Genomic DNA, 25,285 nt, shown 5'->3' with positions numbered 1-25,285 from the left:
GAGACAGACTTGAAATCCACAACGTCTGTCTCCGGGTGTAGCAGCTTCTCACTATGCACCATAAACACTGGGGCTGTAATGGCCCACTTACGGAGCCTGTAAACATAGGAATCATGCATGACTGTAGAGACCAAGATCTGCAATGCACATATCACCCGCCGAGCTAGTGTTATGGTTGACGACCCGGAGAAGTGACTGTCGTGTGTTGGCTGTTTTTACAGATATCTATATAGTTGCTTGGTAATTAGTATAGATATGTAGTAATAATTTTATTGTGGAAGATTCCCTGTAAGAATGAGAGGACGTGTGTGTGTGTGTGTGTGTGTGTGTGTGTGTGGCGCGTGACAGTGTCGCCTAGGGCCATTAGGCGTGTTAACACCATCCACTTTCTCGCTATTTTTAGCAGTGAAGGTCACTTGAGGGCTAAATTGTGATGCTTCCCTGAGGACCTCCGCCCGTCTGGCTCCTTCCCCTCCCTCCCCACACACACACACACCCCTCTCCCATTACACGCTACCTCCTCACACTCCCAACACCTCCATCCCACCCATTAAATGCTAAATCCTTCTTCTTTCGACCTTCTGCGTCTACACCCAAACACTCTTTATAATGGTAGTGATGTTTCTTCCTCCCGCTGTAGGGCAGCCCCCGTCGCTACCGGACGCAGCCTCTACCTATCATCACATCTCACTACATCCGCAGGACATTGTCATTTTTCTAACGTAAGCCATTACTATACAGAGGGAAGACTTACACCTCTCCCCGAGGGACCCAGTGCTTCCCCCAGCGGCACTTCTCATCACACATCGTGACTCACTGCGATACTATCATGCACTGTCCTCCAGCAGATGACCCCCGTCATAGACCATCAGGTCTTCTGTTGTCTGCCCCTTCCTGTGTACTGTCCTCCAGCAGATGACCCCTATCATGGACCATCAGGTCTTCTGTTGTCTGTCCCTTCCTGTGTAACTGTCCTCCAGCAGATGACCCCCGTCATAGACCATCAGGTCCTCTGTTGTGTGTGTCCCTCTCCCGTGTACTCGCTTACTAATCCTCAAAGCCCTCAGGATTAGTGACACAAGATAGCCATCTTGTGTTATTCGAGGAACATCTCTCGCTTCCCTGAGGTAACCCTTAGATCTGTTATTGGCAATACAACTCCGTACAACCACGCTCCTTCTTCCCCCGCCCCCACACCACGTAACCCAATATCCCCCCCCCCCACCCCCAAGAATCCTGACTGACACTTTAAAGAGAACTGGATATCAATCCCTGAGACGTGCCACCACCAAACAGTATATCCCTCTACAATTAATAAAGGTTTGTTTCTAGTGGAAATGGGTGAACGTACTTCATGAAAAGTACTCCATAACTCTCTCCTACTCTCTCTCTCTCTCTCTCTCTCTCTCTCTCTCTCTCTCTCTCTCTCTCTCTCTCTCTCTCTCTCTCTCTCTCCCCCCCCCCCACGAAAGCCTACCTTCCCTTCATAACATTTACATAAGAAAGTTCAGAATAAGTGATGAAGGGGCTAGACCGAGCGACAGACGCCGCTGACACAGGCGACAATGTCGCGTCAGTCGCAATAAAACTAAGCCAATTTGGCTCCTGTGAGTTAGACTTATTAACTCGTGCTATTTTTTAACCTACATGACAGAAGATATTTTTATCTTGACAGCTCTTGTGCGTGTGTGGTCTACTGCCCTGTATTTGTTCTGTCATTATAATACTTCTTGGTACAGATGCGCGTGTTTTGCCCTGCTTTCAGAAGTACAGGACTGAAGTATCGGACACCAATTTGAAGCCTAATTGCAGCGATGAAAAGTATGTTACTCTTAATCGGTGCATACACCACGTTGCGACCCTTGAGCACCATGGAACGGCCCTTGAACAAAGCGCCTCGACACTAGAGTAGGACAGGATGACCTTCGGGTTTGATGGCCTGGTCTTTGACCTGACCCATTAGGGAGAATGAAGTCGTGTGGTTTGTGCCTTGAGGTGGAAGAAGGATCAGTGGCGAAGGAAGTGGGGTGATAACGGGGAGAGGGGTGTTGTGAAGGAAGTCGGGATAGTGCTAGTGGTTGTCGCGAAGGAATTGTCAGTCGTCATGATTTCAAGAGTGGGCTGTGAGGCTCGATCACTCAAAGTGTTGAAGGAGTTCAGGTGACTGTGGCTCTCTCTGGTCTGGCCTAGTTTCCTAGGGTGAGTAGAAGGAACCAGGCTCGAGGGTTGTACCGAATCCCTCCCTTGTATGTGCGGGAGGAAGAGGAAGTCGCGGGTGGAGGTGGTGATGAAGGAAATGTGGAAGAGGTGGATGGGATGGTTGATCATGACACAGGGATGCATGACGTGTGGGATGGGGGATCCACATGTACCACACTGAGGGACGTCTATCGAATGTCAGTCGTGCATGTTAAGCAAAGTAAACAGATATGAAAACCAACATACGTGCTCTTCCTTAACAAATCTAACTTCATTTCTACAAATCGATGACATACGTAAGTGAACAAAAAGCAATGACTTCTACAGAGAGAGGCAACGGAGAATTAAGATAAAAGCTCTTCCTAAGGAGTTAGAAACCCTAAATCTAATCTTGAAAGAATTAGAGAAGGACCCAATGCCTCTCGCTGGGGAACCTCCCGCCGACGCTGCCACATGACAGTAACCCACCATTGGCACAGGATATTTCAGGATGTTTCAATGATCTATTGATAACATGAGAGATATGTCGATATCATGTCTATAGAATAAAACGACAAAAGCTTGAGACACAGACTGTGAATTGCTTTTTTTCTAAGTAGGACAGGAAGTGACCAAAAACATGGAGATCGCGTGAAAAGAAAATTATATGACATTGAAGAGATAAAATACACAGCTGAGGACGAAATGGATGAGAGTGAAAAGAGTGACCACAAAAAAAAAAAACGAAGTTGATCAGAGACAAAATCAGAGAGATTGTGGAATCCTTGTGCCAGGTGCCACACCATCATAATGTTTATTCTATAATTCAAGTTGCGTCGTCTGGTCAGCAAGACCTACATCTGGACGGGAAAGCTGACGCATGATCGTACCACAGCTTCTAGACAGACGAGTGTTCATTCTGGTTTATATAAAAGTTCTGTCGTATTTTCAGATAACGTATGATGTCATTCACTGAGGACTGATTGTGAACGTAATATCCAAACTCCCAGACCCAACCAGTCATATGTGTGTCTATGTCCTGAATACATGGGTCCCTCACCCAGCCTCTGTAAACCTGACTCATGTATTACTCTTCCCTCCATATACACGAACGCTGACCCATCCAGTACCATGAACATGTCGATGTACTCAACACAATGAGGATCTTCAGCCCACAGACAGAACGTAAATACAGGGATACAATCAACAGAATTAAGGTAAAGATGTAACAGAAACGTGATCATTTTCTTACGGTGTATTGTTGAAGACACGAATAAGACATCACCAAACGTTGTCCATGGGAAGACAGTTAATATATTTACAAGAAAACAAAACAAATGCATAATAAATGTCTATCATCAGTAAAAAGGACGGTTTCAAGTAGGGGAAAAAGCATTTAATGTTTACAATCTACTCTGCCTTCCTTCTTAGTTTGGTTATGCCGGAAGGAGAGGTAGAGATGGGTGGAGAGGTGCCTTCTGCTATACTCCTGTCTCTACCACAAACAATATTTGCCCCTTGGGACGCTACTACTGACCTCCAGCAGATAACATCGTCATAAATCATCAGGCCCTTCCCATTGACTACCACGTATCTCTGTAACCTAACTCATACATCATTCATCTGTCCATATACATGGGTTCTAACCCAACCTATACTGTACTTGTATCTATGTACTTATTACAATGAACTCTTCTGAGTGTCTGTAATGTCTCGCCCACACTATGGCATGTGGCCGGGTAAATCTAATGATGAAACTAAAAAAAAAAAGAAACAGTTCTGGAAAACTCTGCCCAGACATGTTGGATATATATACTTTTTTTTTTCCTTCCTGTCTGCGGGGGCGGGTATGCATTGCACAGCGGGAGGGCGAGGGGCGGGAAAGCAGTATGGGAGGCCGGGTCGTCCCTCTGGGAGGCACACAAGAGCCGCCAAAATACAGCTTCTCTTGTAATCCACTTTTTTTAGTGTGGACGTATGACGTCCAAGCGGACTGAAGACTACCAGTGGCAGCGGATCTGACGTCAACGAGTGATATGTGATACCTGACGTTGTATGGTGAAGCTGCTCTCCAATGGGGCTCATGTTCTTTACTGAATCAGGCAGCCCCTTCTACGGCAGGTCTGCGGTGTCCTTTATAAGGCTAATTTTAGTCTATATGGGGCAAATTACGTATTACCATCCCTCCTAAGAGCCGGGTCGGAGGGATAATTTCAGAGAGGAAAATAGTCGAGTGTTGTGTCTTGTGTGGGGGAGAGGAAGCCACCCAGAACTTTATCTGTGTTGTCTTTGTCTGGGGAACACAGTGCCTTGCGACACGCTTCCTCCGTCAGTTACCCCCAACGAAGCTGATCTCTTTTAGCTGTTCCTGAGGGAAGATGAGGTCGGCCAGGGGAACCAACGGCAGCTCTCCTTGTCACAAGCCTGCCCTCTTTAGTTGCCATGGTAATTGGGCATAGTCTCCTCCTCCTCCTCGACGCCATCTCCTGTATAGTCCCATCGGCTTCAAATTCATGCAACTGGTCCATTCTGGCAACAGGTTTCTTTCGCAACGATGACAAGGATCATGCCAACCCTGACGATGGTTTCAATCGCTTTCCCACTCAACAAGTGTTTGTAGGCCTCTCACGACAGCCTTAAAGATGACAGGCTTCCACTGTGGCCCCTCGACCACTCTTGTACGTCTCCAGGACGTGCCTGACCTTGTAGTGGTTGGTGTGGGGATCTCCGGTAGTGCCTCCGTTCCTCATCTCAGGTCCAAAGGCGTCTAGACTCCTGCGGGCAGCTCCAATGATGTTTACGTTCAACTCGGGCGCCCTGCGTCTGCCTGTAAATTTCTCCTGGCGTCCCTGGCGACGTCTGGGATCTACTTAGCAACCTCGACGGGAGTCCTGACATCAACCCCGGCAGTTGCCAGGCTCCTCTTTCCTGTTCTGATGCTGGCGTGTCCTCCTCCTCCTTCCTCACTGTGACACTTAAGGTAATCTTTTCTCATCAGTCATTAATGGGATGATCCCCGATGTACTGGGTAGTAAATATACTGAAAGGAGAACAGATCTGGTGATTTGATTATGGGAGCTGGTCACACGATGTTGGGGTTTAAGATGTAGACTTTTATTCCTAATGTATGTTGTCGTAGTGGTGGTGGTGATTGGCTGGTGAGTTCTGCACACCAGGTCGTCTGTTCTGGTAGACGAAGCATCGATGTCAAAGCTAAACAGACTGGGTGGGGGTCGAGTGGAGACAACGATACTCCCCGAGTTGTATGTGCTGACATGGAATTACATTATCTTTGCGGATCTCATGTAACATAAAACTAATCCTACATACAAACATAAAAAAAGACAAACGTACTGAAGACTCTTAATCAGATTTCACTTGACCAGGATGGCTAACAATCATAAAAATGTGCTTAAATCACGGATATCCATGTCGAGTCTTTATCAGATTTTTAACAAGTGTTTATCCTAACACCCTACCTGAATATGACCCCTAGCTCAGAACTCCCTACCGTTTGGTCAGTGTTCCGCTACGTCAAGTTTTCCCAGCCAACCATCCTCGTCAGAACACCTCAAACATTCGTGCTACAACTCGGCACCGTCATAGAATTCAATCCCACAGTTGTTTCTGTTAAAGGTTTTCATTTTCCTCGCCTTTTCCATCTGTCTCTTCGACACTCGTTGAGGTGTCTTATCTGTCATCTCCATTATTGATGCAGGAAACGAAAATCTACGACTTCCACATACGATAAGCACACAAACCCTTCCCCAGTGAACAATCGTAAAGCTGGATGATTTAGGGTTCAGAATGACACTAATAACAGATTATAGTAGGGTAGAGCTAACTTAGCCTAAAGTAGGAAGAGTGTTTCTTACCTTATTTAGGTAGGTAGAAGGCTGGAGCAACAAGTCGACACAGGAAAGTTGTTGATCATTCACATTCCAACGACATCGACCATGTTAGCGTTGCGGTACACAGTTTCTCTTCCGTTGATCACAATGAAAACAAAGCGGTCTTGTGACACACACAATTCTTTCGTGTTGAACACTTCTTTCGTATTTAGGGCACTTCTCTCACATGTAGGACACTTTGCTGAAAAATTATACAAATCCATATCGCGCTAAAAATTTCCTGCATTCATCAGTTAAAGCGATGATGAGCGATAATTCAAGTAGTTCAGTGAGTCCTCCAGTTTTAAACTTGAAGCGAAGGACGGGGAAGCGAAACAACTGAACCAACGCATGCTCAGATCAACAGAAAATTCACACACTTTATACTTATTTTGAAATATAAAGGAACAGAACAACTACATATACAAGAATGCCTTAGCCTGCTCATCCAATTATTTTCAACGTTGGAGCTGTCAATTACGTGACACGTTTTAAAACAACTTACGAGGTTATCCGTCATTACGAATTTTTCCAGTAGGTGAAGGAGTCCTACACTCTTGAATTTTCTCTATAATCTTAGGGCTTTTTAAACTGTGTACTGTCAGCATTTAGAGATATCGCTGTTTTCTGCTTACATTTTGCAGTTCGTTTTCAACCATTTCTGCACACTTTTTGATTACACAGCAAGAGAATTCACGATTTATAAGCGTTCCAGCACATGTCAAGACTCCTCATACAACATTCTAATGCCATTTCATTTACAGTGCATTTCAAATCCTCTTCCTCCTCGTTCCCTCTCATTAGTGCCCTCCACTGTGAATGCACTTTTGAGCTTGACATTCAATTCCTCGCATATTTTTTTTGACCTCTATAAACAACCCTTCGCTCTGAATTTCCCCGACTCAATAGCGGCTCTGTTAACCCAGTGTAAGAGCTGCCGATTGGCCGTTCACTGGGGACCACAGTGTGCTGATTGGTAAGCGGTTTAAAACGGGAGTTTGAAAAATACTTTTGGTATTACATCCAAGTGGATCCTGCCTGGATGGCAGGGCAATTTTCTTTTCTAGTTTTGTTTTTCTTTTCTAGTTTCGCTATACACGATTGTTATACAGAAGTATTTGAACTATGTCAAAATATTTCGTTTCTGAAATATCTATGTTCCCTAGTAATGTGTTTATTTCTGTTATCAATAGTCATTTAAGACCTACATGAAGTATCGGTTAACGTCGATGACCGTGATGCCACATGGGCCATCCAGCATCGAACAAATAAGTTCGAATCCATTATTCTTATGTTGAAGGCTCGAGTCACGGACTGCCCAGCTGTTCATCCTCCCTTAAAGGTTGTTCGATAAGATAGGTACCTCGTAGGCTTGGCTCGCCTTTTCATTTTTTCTCTCTTTATTCCAGTCTCCTTTCTAGTAAATCACCAGTTTTTTTTTTTTCTTATACTTTCTCATTTTGATTTTGCAACTTTCGCCTACAGAACTCCATCCCTGTGCATGTTCTGCAGATAACTTGCACTGATTTAAGTGTAGAATATACACCAGTAATCACCTGTGTATGTAGTCTCACAACCTTAAACCTTCTCATCCCTCCCCAAAATCTGCAGATGCAGTGGACTGAGATTAATGTTTTCATGGGATATTACTTCCATAGAAAATAAAAAATATTCGTGTATCCAAAGCTAGTCTGAAAATTTCGCAACAGTAGTGCATGAATCCGAGACAAGTCTGCCAAGAAGAAAACAAGTATTGATGTAGTGCGTCATCCCCACAACATTGAGAAACCTGACCCAACTAGGCTTTCTTCTGTGCCAACAAACTGGTGCTCTGTCTCCTTCTCTCAACCATTCACTATCTGCCCCACGAACATTGACAAACGTTATTCTCTTGCTTACCACACACACACCCTCTCAGTGGCCTCAGTATCAGGTATCATTGCTCTCTCATTTACGTCATATATCTCACTTGGGACGCTTTTACAAGCCCGTTCCTCATCTCGACCGTTTTGCAATGTTTAAACCTCATTTTCAGTCGCTGATTTTTGATAGAATATATATATATATATATATATATATATATATATATATATATAAATATATATATATATATATATATATATATATATATATATATATATATATATATATAAATATATATATATATATATATATATATATATATATATATATATATATATATATATATATATATATATATATATATATCCTTAGCACCTTGGAAACCATCTCTGGATCTGAATCTAATTTTTGGAGAAAGAAATTCGGTCTAGTCTTGGGAAATTCCCTTAGTCTGATATATATATATATATATATATATATATATATATATATATATATATATATATATATATATATATATATATATATCCTAGATTCCATTCCCGCAGACGGAAGGCGAAGTAGGCTACGCATACACATCTTCAACCCACGTCTAGTCTTCTTGAGTAAATATAAGACAAGCACACTCACATTTGCTCTTCTTAAGCATTACCTCGCCTGCTGTGTTGATTTGTCAAGCAAAATCAACGTTTCTACGCACACTTTCTCTACTTGGACACAAAAAATGTCCTTATTAAACATCTACAAATGTCAGTCCTTCGAAAAATTGTCACTAAGTACCGTTAGCCCTGAATTATACACAAAACTGTCGTCTCATCCCTGGTCTGCTTCTGTCCCTCCTTCTTCTCTTGTTTGTATAAAGATGCATTTTCCTCATCATCCTACCACCTGCTATGCCTTCAGTGTGGCAACACCGACGTAACTAGACCAACAAACTTCGTTACGTCTCCCATCACACTCCTGTATTTTGACCTACAATTTTCTTGATTACTCCAAGTTTACCAGTTTCAAACAGGAAAATCTTTTCAAAGTTTTTCTTTTCAGGTTTGAGAGTGGACTTAACTAATGTTTCTTGACATTTGGCTCAGCTCCTTCCGAGGTCACTGGTCCTCCTCTATCCCTATGTTTACTACCATAATAATTCATAACATACACGTCCGTAAATTAAAGTTGCTTGGGATTGGGTAAGGAGAAAAATGAAACAACCTTTTCAAAAACTCTTTCATTTTGTTCAATAAATAAGGTACAAAATCCGAGAAGTCACGTGATATATACATCACTATATACAGCCATGACAGTATCAAAATACAAATATATCATGAAGTGCTTAGATAAGGAAGCCATTTAAGAGTTCATATGGTATGGAGGAAGTGTTGGCGCTCCAGGAGGCCTGACGTCAGCTTATGCCAATTTTTCTCATACAGTGTTGAAAGCTTTCACGTCTTCAGTAAATGCTATGATATTATACCACACATGACGGATCTGAGAAAGACTTGAAATCTAAACGTGAAAGAAGACATAGGGTCGGCTAAAGAGACAAAGATCAACTAAATCATGTAATTGATCAATTACTGTTGCTGTGTTTTACATGAAATTTACTCCTTTTAGAAAAACTGGTGGTTTTGAAGCACCATTTGATTTATCTCTGATCGCTGCATCAGCCAATGGTGGTGATTACTGCCATGGTATCAAAACCTGAGAATAGTTCATCAGTTTGGAAAATGCAACCCTCCATGTTGTTCGCTTAATGGCACTGGAATATTGATAGCAGTGTTCAACCCTGATTTGATATAATATTCATTTATGTCGTATTTTCTTTGAGTATGGATCGTATGTAAATGACAATCTCTTTTTACAGATATCTACATTAATGTTGCGTTGGAAATGATTTTAGTTGTAAAATCGAAGTATCGACATTTGTAACAACTGTGTGGAAATAAAATTCCACCCTGTGTAATACCCTGTCATAGCCTCGAACCGACTCACGCTCCAGTGATTTCCACGCTGGCATTGGCTGTGTGGATGGTCTGTTGTCATATGCACCATCAACACTCCAACATAAGATGCATTTTATGGTTAGTCGTAGAGTAAATACTGTTGCTGCAATCCCAAACAAGTCCTACGTTCAACGAGAACCAAAGTGCAACACGAGGTAAAAGATTGAAGCAAACACCCGCAATATGATTTTGTTATTTGACGGATGAGAGGGAAAAAACAAGTAAAAATTCATACAAGAGATATTGCACAATGTTGGGAAGCTTGATCTTACTGTAAAGGCGAAAATGAATTGGAGGCCAAGATATGAGAAATACACTTGATATACCACTGACGAGCTTAGGCTGCGATAGTGGCATATGGGGTAAACACGCAGTTCCTACCGATTTTGGAAACATAAATCCATGGTTCGAGGCAATAGTCGGCTTGTTCCGTGGATAATAGTTCGTCAACTTAGTGATTTTTTCCATGCATTTAACACAGAAAGACTTAGGAAGACCTGCACTACTTACAATACTAAACATTCGAAAGAAATAGTTATTGTAACTCGAAGAAATGAGCAGTTTCTTGAGTTTTATGGTTGAGATGAACAATGTAACTGAATTAAGTTGGCGGATGAAAGTTATTTTGATTAATTATATCTTTACATGTGGTTATACCGTAATCAGTGACTATTTACATGACAGAAAACGAGTCTCTTGCGTATTTGAGAAAACGAAGAGTTTGTTGGGGGACTTGGCAGAAATTACAACTTTATCAAATTAGTAAGATCCTGTACATTACTGGAATAGAGAAAAAGCTCTTGGAGCATATTCATGAGAGCCGTTTGCCATTTGAGGTATGTTTCGAGCAAGACATTCTGTTATCTATATGAAATCTACAGATCTCAAAGAATATCGAAAGAAGATTGAAGCGAAGAATCTAAATACGATAATATTAAAATATCAGTCATCGACGTGATTCTGTGAAATTTTTGTCTGGAAAGTTTCCTTATGCAAACACTTTTCAGATGAATATAAAATATTCAAAATAGGCTATGGGTTTTAGGCCTAACTACTGATATATATATATATATATATATATATATATATATATATATATATATATATATATATATATATATATATATAATGACAATTTCATATTCCTCTCATAAACACAGACTAAATAGCCTTAATTGCATGAATATATTTCAAAATATGTTTCAAATATCTTTTATAATATAATCGGTTTTCGTCTTGCATGACTCGTGTCTTAGGGGCGTCTCTTCCTACAGGAGAAAATGTTTGGATTGAGAAACATCAAACGAATCCCTCGGTCACTGTTGTCTCACACACACACACACACACACACACTAGTAATGGTGGGCACTTCACCAGGACACTAGTCCCTCACCGTTCGTGTCACTGGGAGTATCAGTCTTATTACTGTGGCCCACAAACATTGTGTTATGATACAATGTCTTAACTTATTCCATCGCTGTACAAATCACTTTCAGTATCACTACAACTTTTATACTTTTCCCACTTAGATTTTTCTATTCATTACACCCACAGGAATCCACCAGAAGATCTGGAATTCTATTTACTATCACGGTATTGTTGATTCCTCGCTGTATGAGAGGCATGGCGGAGTAGCTGGTGGGGGAGCAACACGGTGCAAGGGCCTCACGCAGCGACGACTGCAGCGGCTGCCGCAGCATGAGTGCCTGCAGGTCATCAGGAAAAATGAATTTTTGTAATGATATGAGCTTATACGAATGAAGCGATTCATCACATATTTCTAACATACATATACACCTAAGAACCCACTACACAACAGTTACATATGGGCCGGCCTGTGCCAGTAATGGCACACCCGAAAATGGACTGTATTATGTATAACCCAGTCTCAAGCCTAGCTAAGGTGAATCGTAAAGACACATATTACATGACATGATTTTTGGCCTTAGGATTATTCTGATTTTTGGTCCTAGATTTCTACAGATTTATTGCCTTGAAATTATATACAAGAGGTCTAAGTTTTTCGATTAATTGTAATTTCACTATCATTGCTTCAACGACCATGTTAATCAAAAGGTTTAAAGCCTAGATAACCTGGGATGATAAGTTAACACCAACATATGGATTTATTTTCCTCATGTATTTCTATGTCATCAGGAATATTTCATAAATCCAATTATAATTTTGATATAAAAGGAAATGGGAGGACGGGCTCATTGAAACATGATTTGTGGCAGTCTCAGACCTGACAATTCTGTAACAATATCGAGCTAAGACATTTATTCTTTTATCACAATCTTGTTGAATTGAAAATGTATTATTATCTTCCATATTTTCTTTAGCTATGATAAATGTCTTTCAGTATATTCGTATGTACATATGAAAGCTCGTATTACGGATTGTTTTGATGTGAGTGAAAGAGGTTTTGTTTTGCTCATGCTAGGCTAGGCTAGGCTGGAGTACTCACCTGCAGCAGGTTGGAGTACCTGGAGACCCCCGGTGCGGTAGCTGATGCGACGGAGGGCCTGCAGGTGCCGTGGCAGTAGTAGAAGGTGAAGCTCTGGGGATGTACCAGCCAGTCATCCCAGCCCATCTCCGACACGCTCACGTTTAGGGCCTCCCTGCAGCACCCGCCGCCCCAGAGCGACGAGCACTCCCTCGACGACCGCCGCTTGCGGACCTGCGACGGAGACATACATGTTAGGACAAGGACGGGCGCACCATGAAGCTCCACTCACCTATGGGAGCTCCTCTTCCATACCATCATCACTTTTAATACCACTTACACTCTACTGTCACACGACCAAGTAGCTTCAGCATCTTATTAACATTGTTGGTACAACTGATAACACACACCACCAGTTTCAACGCCTCCGTCTCCTACATGAAGAATGTGCACACCTCACTAACCTCATGTTATGAATGTCACTTCACCATCGCATTTGATATATACACTATATCATCAGGCAGCCCGAGAATAAGCACATACAGACCTGTGGTTGCTGTGTGGTGAGGACGATGAAGGGTCGATGGTCTGGGTGGTAAGAGATAGGGTGTCGGTTCGCCTGGCAGGTGGGGCAAGAGACCTGCACCTGAACCTGATGTCTTCCCCTGGCCAGCCACACACTCACCTCACGGCTCACGTCCATCTCCACCCATCCCGCCCTTGTGCTGGTGCTCTTGAGTGCTATGAGCGGCCTGTGGTGACCCCGACTGGCCTGTCGAAGAAAGCCACTGTATGCTTGCCTTCTGTCTTAAGAATATACCTTGTAGCACGATAATATAACCCACAGAAAATAGAATACGAGAAGATCTTTTATTACAGATAGTGAATATAATATTCTTCAATGCTATCCTAGAGGTTTATTCTACTTGAACAGGAGCCGAGGTTCACGTACCACTGCGACTGAGAGAGTTTGTTGGAAGCCATCCGCCGGGTCCTCTAGCTTCCACAGCCACAGTGTCGCCGCCGCCGCGCCCTGTGAGGGCGGCTCCTCTAGCGTGAAGAGGAAGCACACAGCTGTCTCCTGGCCTCGACACGACACTCCTGCAGGGAAGGCAATACACCCTCGTCATAACATTTAACCTTTCATACAATGCTAACATGTCATATATTGTTACATATTACATATATGATGTTATGATATCTGGTCATAACATCAGACAATATCTAGTCAAAACATCAAATATCTGGTCACAACTTCCAACAATATCTGGTCACATTCTGTCATATGATAATGATCTCTCTAAACCAGTCATAGCCCTACCTCACCTCACCTTTGACCTGACCCTTGGGATTAATTCCATTACTTTTACAACCTGGTGTTGACCTGTGTCATGGCGACCTATGACATGTTAATATCTGACAAGTTATAGTTTGTTGACAGTCTCACGTCATGGATTTTTCCCTTCCTGAGAAGCAGGTGTGAGGTGCCTAGAGGAAGTGAATAACCATATTTCTGTATTATAACTTGTCTTCCAACTTTTAATTTTCTAAGTGTGTACTCTGTGTTTATTTGTACAGTGGGGCCCCATCTCCTTAAGTATGACACAGTTTTCTAAAATTCTATGGTAATCTATTTCATCCGACATTTTTCTTTACATCATCTCTGATAACAAGTCTTTTGTTTACTTTCACATCGTGACCACCAGTTACTCTGGCCCTGCATCTTTCAAAGGACTGTTGATTGTTGACAATGTCAATTTGATCAAATTTTCACTGTATAAAATCTGTCAAGTTGATTGTCCCATACACAAAATAGACATTAAATGAAATTGATATATCTTACAATAGATATTTTTTGAAGAGAACACATCCACAAAAATGTTGTACGCCTTCCATCTATATCAGTGTGGGGTGTTTGGTTGGCTAGCTGTTTTGGCTTACGGCCTAACCAACTGCTTGGGTCATTAAGATCATGAAGGGTCAGCCTATATTCAGAAACATAAAGATCTCCAACACCTTCAGGTATCGAAGATGACCAAGACCACATACTACAGTACACTCTATGTATGGAGGGGGAGGGTAGGATGATGTGGTAAAGTGTATTGCGTACCGTGGATGGCGCCAAACAACTTCTTATGTACGTATATAATGCTTATGTATCTATGTGTGATTACCTTCTACGTAAACATGAATTCACTATACATTAGATTTGACCATGAGTGATTACATACATGTATCTGTTACTTCGTGTAAAAACAGTAAAAAATATAACCTAAAAATAATCCCTCGCAGACTACGAGACTGACTCCAGTTTCCTACGAAGTAGTGTATTCATTCATTGATGTCAGGGACGAGCGAGCAAGTGTAAGGTTTTTGTACAGTGACAACGAGACGGGTTGCTCTTGTGTGATCCTGTCTGCGTTGCGCCTTGCGCCAAATTCATTCATACAACACGGTGGTCAGATGTATCTATACCTGTGTGTGTGTGTGTGTGTGAAGAGAGAGAGAGAGAGAGAGAGAGAGAGAGAGAGAGAGAGAGAGAGAGAGAGAGAGAGAGTACACCTACCTGCGAGTACCTACGACAAGATTTTGCCATGCGAGAGAAAGAAATATACCTGATGTAGCAAGTCAGCAGTGTAACAGTATCTAGCAATGACACGAGGCTGACAGGTGTCAGCACCAATGTCGTGGGAACGGAAGGGACGCTGACGGTGGGTCTTGCGTCAGCGCTATTGCAGCGTTTGTATCAGAGGAATCGTCCAGTGCTGACCAGCCCACACCTCATGACCTGCAGATGCAGGTTCCGTACAGTCTCAGGTCCTGCACCTCACCAGCGAGGGTGGGCTGGCGTGCAGGAACCAGAAATCAAATGGTAGAACTAAGTGCAACAACAAAATCTTCAACGTTATTTAAGAAATTTTACAATTGTCTCCTTTTACCTCAAGGAGGTTTACCGACTTGGTATTTGTATATAGTGTTTTGTTTAAGGTGTATGTGTGCAAGAATATAGAGGAGAGAAAGTTTTGTTTGCGTGTGGGCTCATAAGCGTAACTACAAACACACACACATACACACACACACATCAACCTAAACCACGTACCCATTAACCTACCATCTCCGAAGGATGAACAGCTGGGTTGGGAGTGGAGAGAATCCCGCGCTCACACTATGAACCCTGTCGTGCATGAGCTTAAACATGGTCAGCGACGCCAACCCTTTATAGTACGGGAACCCGAGTGCGTATAAGATGTATGGTTAACAACGCATGGGAGAACCAAGCGTGTTTACCCACATCAAATAACGATGTTATTTTCAAGAATGGAGAGTTGTGGCGTCGTCCAGTCGGTAAAAGGCTTACGAGATAAAATGAAATGTTCCTTAAATCATTTAGATAATTGCAGACTGATGAAGAAACTTGGAAGATTTACATCAATGTGAGGCTTCATTTAAAGCTTCGTAGTGCAGCGCATGGCCGGTAAAATGACAGTAGGTTGTAAATCAAGTGTATACATTCCGCTTAAAAGTAATCTTGACCAAACATACAACCTTACACTGAGGAAATGTTATCACATATGCCAGTCTTGGTCCTAACTAGATCAACTGACTCGAGCAAGGAGCTCCCATGGGGCAGTGTTTACGTAGATTTTCTAGTGTTTCTTGTGGCCACCATCAGAATGTTCCGGAATCTTGTTTAGAGTTATGAAATGAACCAGTGTTACTTAGAATGAACTATGGTGTTACTTAAAGCCAGAGACTGACCTACAGCGTTACATGTACCTGTTGCGTTAGACTGTGTCACTGTCGTTGGTATAACGAGATGCAATGCGAGAGAAAATTTGTCTGTAGAGACTAGATTATGACGCAGTTTTACTGAAACTTTCAAAAAAGAAGTATGAAATTATTCTAAGATTAGATAAAGACAACTTGGCTACCGCACACCAAGACCTGGGTCAGTGTGTCACTGGAAGGTTAAACTAACTCCATGTTGTAAGATATAATCAAGCGTGTCTCTAGAATTTCGAATGACTGCACAATACTGAGGAGGCGAGGGTAAGCAGTTATGTTTGGGGGGGAGGGGGACGGAGAAGAAGGAGAAAGGTAGGAGGCAGTCGGTCATTAATGTCATGATGATGACTGACACGTTTGTCAGCAAATGTCACTAGCAACACTGCCTCGACGCTGATGCCGCCAGGCAACACGCCAGTCTTGCCTCACTTGACGCCAGGACGGCACCAAATTTCGCCATTGGCTACGCCAAGATGCAGTGAGCAGTAATATATATATATTCTTTTTTTTATTTGTCGTGCTAGTTGTACAGAATGGCGTGCTACATGCATTAAAGGTTAGAAGGTTGAATGTGGTATTCAGATTCAGAGGCTGACAATAGTAAACAAAATGACTAATGGGGAGAGAGAGAAAAAATACTCTTCTGAATCATTCAACGTTATGGTTGTCGTGAAGGGGAAAAAATGTCGTACAGTCGCCCAGGTCGCTTGAAATGAAAACTTTTTTGTGTTGTTTTTATATGGAGGGACTGGTTATGGGGGTTAGTCTCTGGAAATGGTATGTTGGAGGGTTCTTGGGCGTGCAATGAGCAAGAGAAGATTAAAAATCCAGAAGAAAAGTAGAGGAGTACTACACCCTTGGGCTCAACCGAGGGGCTCCATTGTCAACTCAACTATTACAACCATGCCATTCATGGGCTATATATCGTACTCTAGTAGTAAAACTACAGTGCCCATGACTTGACAGCAATCGCTATTCAGAAGGTGAAGGGCGATATATACAGTGGGAGCGTGTATAGTCTTAGAATAAATTGAATACCTGATAATGTTCGAGATTTTTGGTTGTTGGTTATAATTCGCTGATGGCCCTAGCAGTTGACAGGCCTCAAGCCCAAACAACCATCTAACCCACCAATCAAAGAATTAAATCGTATAAAAGAAAAGGACAGTTGTTGCTAAGGGTTAGACTTGCCATTCTATCAAAGATATAAAGCCATTGCATTGATAAAGTTAAGTCAACGTATTGAAGGGCAAGTTATCATGTAGAAGGGATAATGCTGTCGCACAGTGAGTGTGGAATCACTCAGCATTTAGGAAGACAATCAACAGAATGGACACCAGAAGAATATCTCTCCAGCACTGCTGACCCCCTTCATGTCTTTATGCTACTATGATTGCTTGCGTATCAATGTCGTTTTTTTTCCTGGCTACTGTTGTACTAACGTTAATATCTTTGTTAAAATTGCTTGAAATTTTTGTTTAGTATTCACGTATGGACTTGTATGGGTTACTCTTACATAGAAACTGTTACCATCTCTCCGATTTTCCAAAATGAGGGAAACTAATGCCTTCACATATAAATGATTCACAAGATTGTATCCCAAGGAAGATAACAGGTACAGCTTTATATCCTCTCCTGCTGAGAGATATGTCCTAAAAGCAACAAAGAAATGTAAAGACATGCAAGGACGAAATGCCAAAATATATACAAATTGGGTAGAGGAAAGGGGAACGCTTGCCATGTATTCAGAACTATTCAAAAGTCCAGCCCAATCTCTGGCCTTCAAATTGTGGTTAACATATACGGAGGCATCTCTGACAGCTGCCTACCTGTCATTGTCAAGAAATTCTGAACAATAAATATAACCATCTTTTAAATCGTAATAGTTCAAACTGGTTCCAGTGTTCAGACATAGCACTTTTGTAAGCTTAACTGTGAACAGATATTCTTTTCAAATTACCAGAAAATATAAAGAGATACTTTACCACGGCCATATGTTGATTCTGACATAGTGATACCACTATTACGTTTATTGCACTCTTTAATCCCTTCAGAGTATGATCAAATGTGCACTGTAATGGCCCCTGTGAGCGCCAAGAGCCCGAACCGCTATAGGAGACCGAGTGTGCGTTGTGACCAGTCTGGTTACCTCGCTCAGACCATCATGTCGACATTGACCGCCCTGTTCTAATGCAGTTAATGGCCAGTGATCTATGGGAGATGATAAGCAATTTCTTTCTTTTTCTTCTTTACTGTACAGGTTCTCTGTCTAATCAATCAATTCATTATTTCTCTAATTCTATAATGAGTTGGGAGAATTTAACAACTGAAATATCTTTTCAAAGAGTGGAGTGGGAAGGGAAAAGTGCACCCAGTGGGTGTGGAGCAGGGAGGGGTCTGTTGGATGGTAACACATCGCCCATCTGTTGAGTGCCAAGTTTCTCCTAACAATCTATTAGACGGTTCGCCAATTAGATGGAAAAAAGAATTGTTATTGTACCTAGATCTTAGCCGTGTTTGTCTGTAACTACGTAATTGTAATGACCAATTATGTAACTGAACGCCCCTGTGAATTATAAGAAACTGACTCTTAAGCCTACTGGACGTGGTTTGGGAACTCCAGTGGCGTATTTTAAGGACTGCATCACTGTACAAGGGGACCTGCACAAACTCCAGTCTTGGTCTAGTAAATGAAGTTCAACTTGATTAGATGTAGGGAAATAGAATGGGACACATAAAAAAAAAAAGGTCCTCGATATCAGTATTATCTGGCAAGACAAAAAACTGTAGGAATCTGTGAGTGAGCTTTTAAGAGTCGACACCTAACCTAACCTGTCGACAGTGTTCTGTCTTCGAAAAATCATAAACACAAAAACTGTACATTTATGAAAATGTTCAGGAAAGTATTCAGTGTGTTTATGAAGCCAAAATTGGATTATACTTTTCAAGTTTCGTCATCGCACTTCAAGATGCACAGTGAAGCAATAGAAAAGGTTCAAAGGAAGGCAATGAAGATGGTATCAGAATTAAGAAGTCCGAGTTATATAAAGGTTAAAGGGCATCATAATCCTGCTCGTCATAGAAAAGGGTAAGGGGTGACGATTATAAACTTCACAGTTCAAAAACCAGTTTGATGGTCTCAACATGGAACGGTTCCTAGAAATATGCAAACATGTAACAGAGATCACAGTAAGGTGATTATAAGAACAGATATAAAAAAAAGTATGATAACTTTAAATTGATATGGATGGACTGAAAGCTGGAAGTATGAACGCTAACAGTATACAAAAAACTGTGAGAGGATATAGTCCAGAAATGAGTTTGTACCATCCTTCCCCGTAGTATTATAAATAAATAATTACAGTTAGCTAGTGACTCACACTAACCCAGGCAGAACATATCAGCGAGCCTGGCATTGCTGGCCACACACGGTGGAGCCATTGTGAATTCTTATGTCTCTCTCTATTTCCTAGGACATGACTGTAGATCATTTTTCCTTTTTTCAACTGTGGACTGCTGGGCCGATATATTGTTATATATATATAGGTTGATTAGGAACATGATACTTAATTCTTACGGTCATGCGAGATGATAATTTCACCCGTTTATGGTGGCAAGAAAAATAAAAATCTTAAGCCAGGAGTTATAGGCGCCAGTGTTGGCTGCTCTGTTGCTTGGCAACCGCTGCCAAGTCCTCTCTCTCTCTCTCTCTCTCTCTCTCTCTCTCTCTCTCTCTCAATATACCGGTCGCTTTGGGATGCAACTGGCAACTGTCGACTGACAGCAGTTCCCCTCTGATTGTGAGATGAGGAAAACATTAATTTTCGTCGGTTTGTGTGTGAGAGAGAGAGAGAGAGAGAGAGAGAGAGAGAGAGAGAGAGAGAGAGAGAGAGAGAGAGAGAGAGAGAGGAATCGACTCGTTGGGTCGTTAACCCCTTCAGCACAACTATATGATCCATGGGTATGTTAGCTTGGCTTTTGACTTTACTTTGCTAGGTCAGGTCAAAGGTCAAGCCAATACACCTATTGGTAGTATCATCAAACTAGATTGTTACCATTTGGTCCTAGGGTCGTAGTGTCGTTTTCAAGGGGAGTACCGTCGTGTTCAAGGGTCGTACCGTCATACGTATGAGGTTCAAGCGCTTATACACATTTGCAATGACATCTTACAAAGAATGAAGATATAGATTGCTAACTCATTAACTTGAATCATCCTGGCTATCTACATCACATATCCAATTTTTGGTTAAAATGATTGATATTTGGAAACATGAGAATAAATTCTGGGTATCCAACATTGTGAAAATGTTTGTGTATCGTTCAATCTAACGTAAAGATTATTTCTTCATTTCTCTTATTTTCTTCAGCTTATCTTCTGCAAGGGTTTGCAAGTTTATTCTTATTGAAATTCTATCTTTTACCTTATCAAATTACTTTACATATACATGTTAGAATATTGACAGACGATAGATAAACTTATCAAACCTAAGATAATAGTATAACAATCTTTAAACTGCAAGAAAATTTCATCAAAGTTAGTATTTGAATAACCTGTTTAAGTGGTCGATACACCATTGCAAGCTGGAATAAAGTAAACCTATTTAATGTTAAAAAGAAGTTTCGATTTTTTCATCTGAAGTGACAAAAATTCGCACATTCTTCGTTAACAAAAGAAGAAAAAAAATAATCAGAAAGATTAAATCAGCAATTTATCATATTTTTGGATCTTCTCTTTGCTCATCATGTTGTTAATGAATTTATCCCATGTGGTAAACTAGAAGGTAAGGATATAGGATGAACAGATAGTTTAAAAGATAAGAAAGTGGAAATACATGGTAGATCGGCTATATCCCTGGCAGAAACTGCTATTTTTGTTAACTGTGTTGTGAGGTCATTTCGTATGATATATTAAGTCTTCTGTGTAAATAATTCATGGCAGTCGACTTAAGTACTGTCCAAAAATAAAGTATCCTTCAAAAATGTCTCTAAAATCTGTGTATTAAATTAGTACCGTGTCAGGCAATACAGTGGTGTGGATGGTGTACGTGATGCCGGGAGAGCCAGACATGTCTGCTGGCCACCCTATATAACATTCCTCAGTCAGCCAGCCAGCCAGCCAGCCAGACGGACGGACGGACGGAGTGACGGAGTGGCGGAAGGACCTTCGCTTCTTAGGTTTATTTCTGGCCTCACACCACCACCCACAGTGGATCTGTGGCCTACATTTACTCGTACGTCTGTCACATATCACCACACGGACCCCTCGTCCTTCACTCCCCAACATCCCTCAACTCCCCACCTAACCCTACCATGCTCCCCAACATCTCACTTTACTCCCCCTCTCCTCCTCATCCCACCAGACCCTTGATGTCCATTATCTTATTCTGTCTCACTACTTTTTTTTTTAAACTACCAAAGCTATTTGTTATGTCAAGAGAAAATGCAATCTTGCTTGCATGCTTCGAATGAGTTTTGTGTGTCATCGGGGAGAAGCCAGTACACTTGCACATGAAAATTGTATTTAAAGGAATTCTAAATCTTAGTTATGACGATTTCTGCTCCAGATGAGGGCAGGCAAATTCAAAGTGATGGCTCTTACACACGTGCTTTCAAACATAGGAGACTCTGAGCAGCACAGCACACGTGACAACAAACGGCAGAGGCACAGCGGGTGGGCGGCCGGTCACTGTACCTTAGGCTGGCCACCGCTGCCAGATGCATGACTTAATTCTATCTTTACTGCTCAGTGTCCTGTTCTCAGGGTTATGTGCTGGCAATGCATTAGTTACGACCATGGAACAAAGTTCGTGGGTCTGTATTGTTCTTGCAATACCCCCATCACCTTGGGAATGATATCTATAAAGCCAAACCTTAAGTAAATTTTATCAATATTTACATTTGGTTAACGATTTGAGGAACTTTACCACCATTAGAGAGAGGAAGTGATCCCTACGTTTCCTTAAATTTATTCTTTGAATTTGAATTCTTCTCGTTCATCAACTTCTCTTGTGTAGTGGCAACTTTACCATTTAATTACAATACAAACATGGCTCGAGAAATGTTCTAACATCAGCCTTTGAGACTATACTTATGAAATGGTTCACTCCATTATTTTTGGCAACATACAATTAAGTTCGTAAAACAAAATACAAACAGTAAATTGTATTTTGATAGACAATTTAGTATAGACTAATTCCCGTGCCTGGTAAGGGCATGTTCCTATCAGGTGTACATAATCATCAAAGTGAAATATAACTGATAATGAGTTGAGAAAATATTTCACAAGGGACATCGAGATACTTTGTGCTTTTAAAGATTTTAGTTTTCAAAGGCGTGAGAAGTGGTACATTGTTCTCATGTCACAGTTACACGGGATGGATTCCTCGTTTCGTTTTCAGGCTAATAAATGATGCAGGCAATAAATAGCCTTAGCATGGATATAAAAGATTAAGGAACGGAAATCTGATATGAAAAATCAATAAAAGAAATAGAAAGAGATCTAAAGATAACTTAACCTCTTAAGACATACCAGTGGCAACGACCATTACAGACAACTCTTAGGCATCCACCTCGCTGACGACCCTGTGACTGTTACCATGCTGATAATCACGACTACATTGACGACCAATAGACCACGACCACAATATTATCAGACCACGAACACACATACGACCATAAGGCAACGAACATACTAAAAGGCTCTCTCATTCGCACACGAAGACGTACAGTATATAATGCTTTAGGCAACTTATACATTAATATACTCTCTGCTAATCAGGATCTTAATTTCGAACGAAAATACATCTCGAATCAACTGATTTGTAAACAATATCGGAGGATGAAATGCAGTTAAACTACAGTAGCCTGTAGTATGGTTTTGTGGGGTTCCTCCCCCATGTTGGTGTTGCCTCATGTGACCTATTCTCCTTGATGTGACCCGGTAGAGTGAAGTACACCGCCAGATGAGTCGCTACCCACTCAGTTCGAACGGTTGGTCGCTTGTGTTGGAGAATAGGATCATCGACCTTCGCGACCACCAATTCTTAATGAATGTACTACAATCAACAGATGAATGAAACATGAACAGATGATTATCTGTCAAGTGTTCAAGATAATTCACTCAGTGTTGTATATGGCCCAAGTCGAAGTCAAGTGAGGTGTGTTAAATAATGTTCCTCTGATTCCCTACGCCGGAGGTTGATAAGGTGCTTAAAGAACCATATGTTAGAACTTACTTTTTGTTGATAGTATGATGGAGGTGCGATTAGCTGGTGGGGGCGTGGGCGCGGTGGTGGATGGCTGGGAGGCCAGCATCAAGGGCAACACCCGGTTACTTATCACCTTTGGTAGTTCCTCTCGATGGTGCTCCACCTGCGGCCTCTCCGTCAGCTGCAACTTGGACAGGAAGTGTGTCTTGACCATCTCTAACCTGAACTGTCGCAAATCCTCCTCCGTTATCGTCGCCGCGTGAGGCTCGGCGGTGCTGGTGGTGGTGGTGCTGCTGCTGGGGACGGCACCGGTGTCACTCTCGTTGGACGAGATGTTCCTGGCTCCTGGTGGGGGAGGAGAGGCACCTGCAGTGCTGATACTTGTAGTGCTGTTGCCTGCAGTGCTGGCACCTGTAGGGCTGGCAGCTGTAGTGCTGGTACCCGTAGTACTGACACCTGTGGTGCTGACACCTGGCGTGGCCGGCGTGCTGGGCCACAGGGCCTGTGCAAGAGCCCTCTCCGCCGCGCACCTCGGACACAAGGGCGTCCAGCTCCCGGCGGGGGACATACTAGCCTGTATGTCGGGTGATGCTATCACAGAAGTGTTATTTATCACAGATGACGAGGAACGGCTATCTTTCTCTCTTACTATGCTCATCTCGTGGGTTCTGTTATGAATTCTATTGAGGAAAAACGACGGAGAGGTGAGGGAGACTGGAGAGGCGGGCGCCTGCAAGATGAGCAAGAAGGTAACCAGCAGTACAACCAGTGTAGGGGCCATGCTGGCAGGCACGTGAGGCTGGGCACGACGCGAGGGATGAGCGCGACCCTCCTCTACACACTGCCATTAGGGCTACTACCGCTCACGCTGACGGCACCCCAGTTTTTATACTCACCAGCAGGACGCTCGCAAACTCCACCCATTTCTACTGAAGTTTTGGTTCGAGTGGGACGACAACGTGTACGACTCTCCCACGTTGAATGTTAGCTGTAGAAAAGGGCATGTAAATAGCCTTTTATTAACCTCACTTAACGTGTAGTGTAGACGTGGTGTTAAGCGTCTAGACGTAGTGTCCGACACGGGCCGAGTTGTAGAGGGGGAAGGCAGGAGACGATGCCGTGTCTACTTAACCCACAGTGTGAGTGGATGGCCACCAGACCTACGGTGTCCGGAGGAAGAGGAGGAGGAGGAGGAGGAGGAGGTGGACCTGACCGCGCGCGGGGAGATAAAGGGAGTCTTGTTCCAACCTCCTTCCTCATGTGCTGCCACAAGTTTCCATACCTGCATCACACCACCCGCCCTCAGCCAATAACCTGCCGGGCCTCAAGGACTCTGGGGGCGCGGTAACTCCTGTCATGTGAGCTCCTCGCTGGGTGGTCCAACTTAATACAGTAGTGGGGGAATGAGTCTTGTTGACACGCTTACGTAACAGGCCGGCCAACCTGATCATTGACTCTTGGCCGAAGTTTTCAAAGTGTTTATTCTCTGTCACTTTAGAGGTTTATGTTCTTGTTGATGAAGTTTAAAAGTTTGGAAGTGGACGTGAAACATGCAGATGATGTCATATGACATTTCAAAACAATATCAGCAAATCATAAGCAACAGACGTACACAGTCACATTCCGTGGGGGGAAAATACGTACGACGGATCTTGACAATCCTGGCGGCTGTTTGTGGAACTCACTCGACACTTTCCACAGTCTTGGATACAACAGCAGGAATGAAGTGGGATTCATCTATTAATCGTCATCTTTTATATCTTTTTTATTTTATGTTTGCTGAGACGGCCAACACCTAGGTGTGGATGAACAGATAGGTTGACTGTGGACCGACTGCCGCATCCAGGATTCGAACATATGCGCTCGGCCCTGTCCTTGATCCTGCGCTCGATCCTGTCCTGTCTGTCAGCCAGAACT

At 42.4% G+C, this 25,285-nt stretch overlaps 1 protein-coding gene across 1 annotated transcript; it reads right to left on the bottom strand.

The window, feature by feature from the left end:
- Positions 1 to 9,138: 9,138 nt before the first annotated feature.
- Positions 9,139 to 24,796, bottom strand: LOC139754045 (inhibin beta E chain-like). Its single transcript, XM_071671043.1, has 5 exons — positions 23,396 to 24,796; positions 13,327 to 13,475; positions 12,922 to 13,146; positions 12,396 to 12,608; positions 9,139 to 11,634 (listed from the first exon to the last, which is right to left on the bottom strand). Exons 1-5 carry the CDS (start codon positions 24,147 to 24,149, stop codon positions 11,464 to 11,466), a joined length of 1,512 nt encoding a protein of 503 aa, XP_071527144.1. The 5' UTR covers positions 24,150 to 24,796; the 3' UTR covers positions 9,139 to 11,463.
- Positions 24,797 to 25,285: the final 489 nt, after the last annotated feature.

This window comes from Panulirus ornatus, chromosome 16, assembly GCF_036320965.1.
Source record: "Panulirus ornatus isolate Po-2019 chromosome 16, ASM3632096v1, whole genome shotgun sequence".
In the NCBI taxonomy this organism is placed as follows: Eukaryota; Metazoa; Arthropoda; class Malacostraca; order Decapoda; family Palinuridae; genus Panulirus; species Panulirus ornatus.
The sequence above is the reverse complement of the archived record's forward strand: the minus strand, read 5'-3'. Positions and strand labels throughout refer to the sequence as shown.

What these genes read in the sequence shown, in the direction of transcription:
- LOC139754045 (XM_071671043.1), bottom strand. Translation starts at nt 24,149, where the DNA reads ATGGCCCCTACACTGGTTGTACTGCTGGTTACCTTCTTGCTCATCTTG. An exon ending in TCACCACACAGCAACCACAG is followed by an intron (nt 12,609 to 12,921) that starts GTCTGTATGTGC and finishes TCTCCGTCGCAG; the next exon opens with GTCCGCAAGCGGCGGTCGTC. An exon ending in GGTACTCCAACCTGCTGCAG is followed by an intron (nt 11,635 to 12,395) that starts GTGAGTACTCCA and finishes GATGACCTGCAG; the next exon opens with GCACTCATGCTGCGGCAGCC.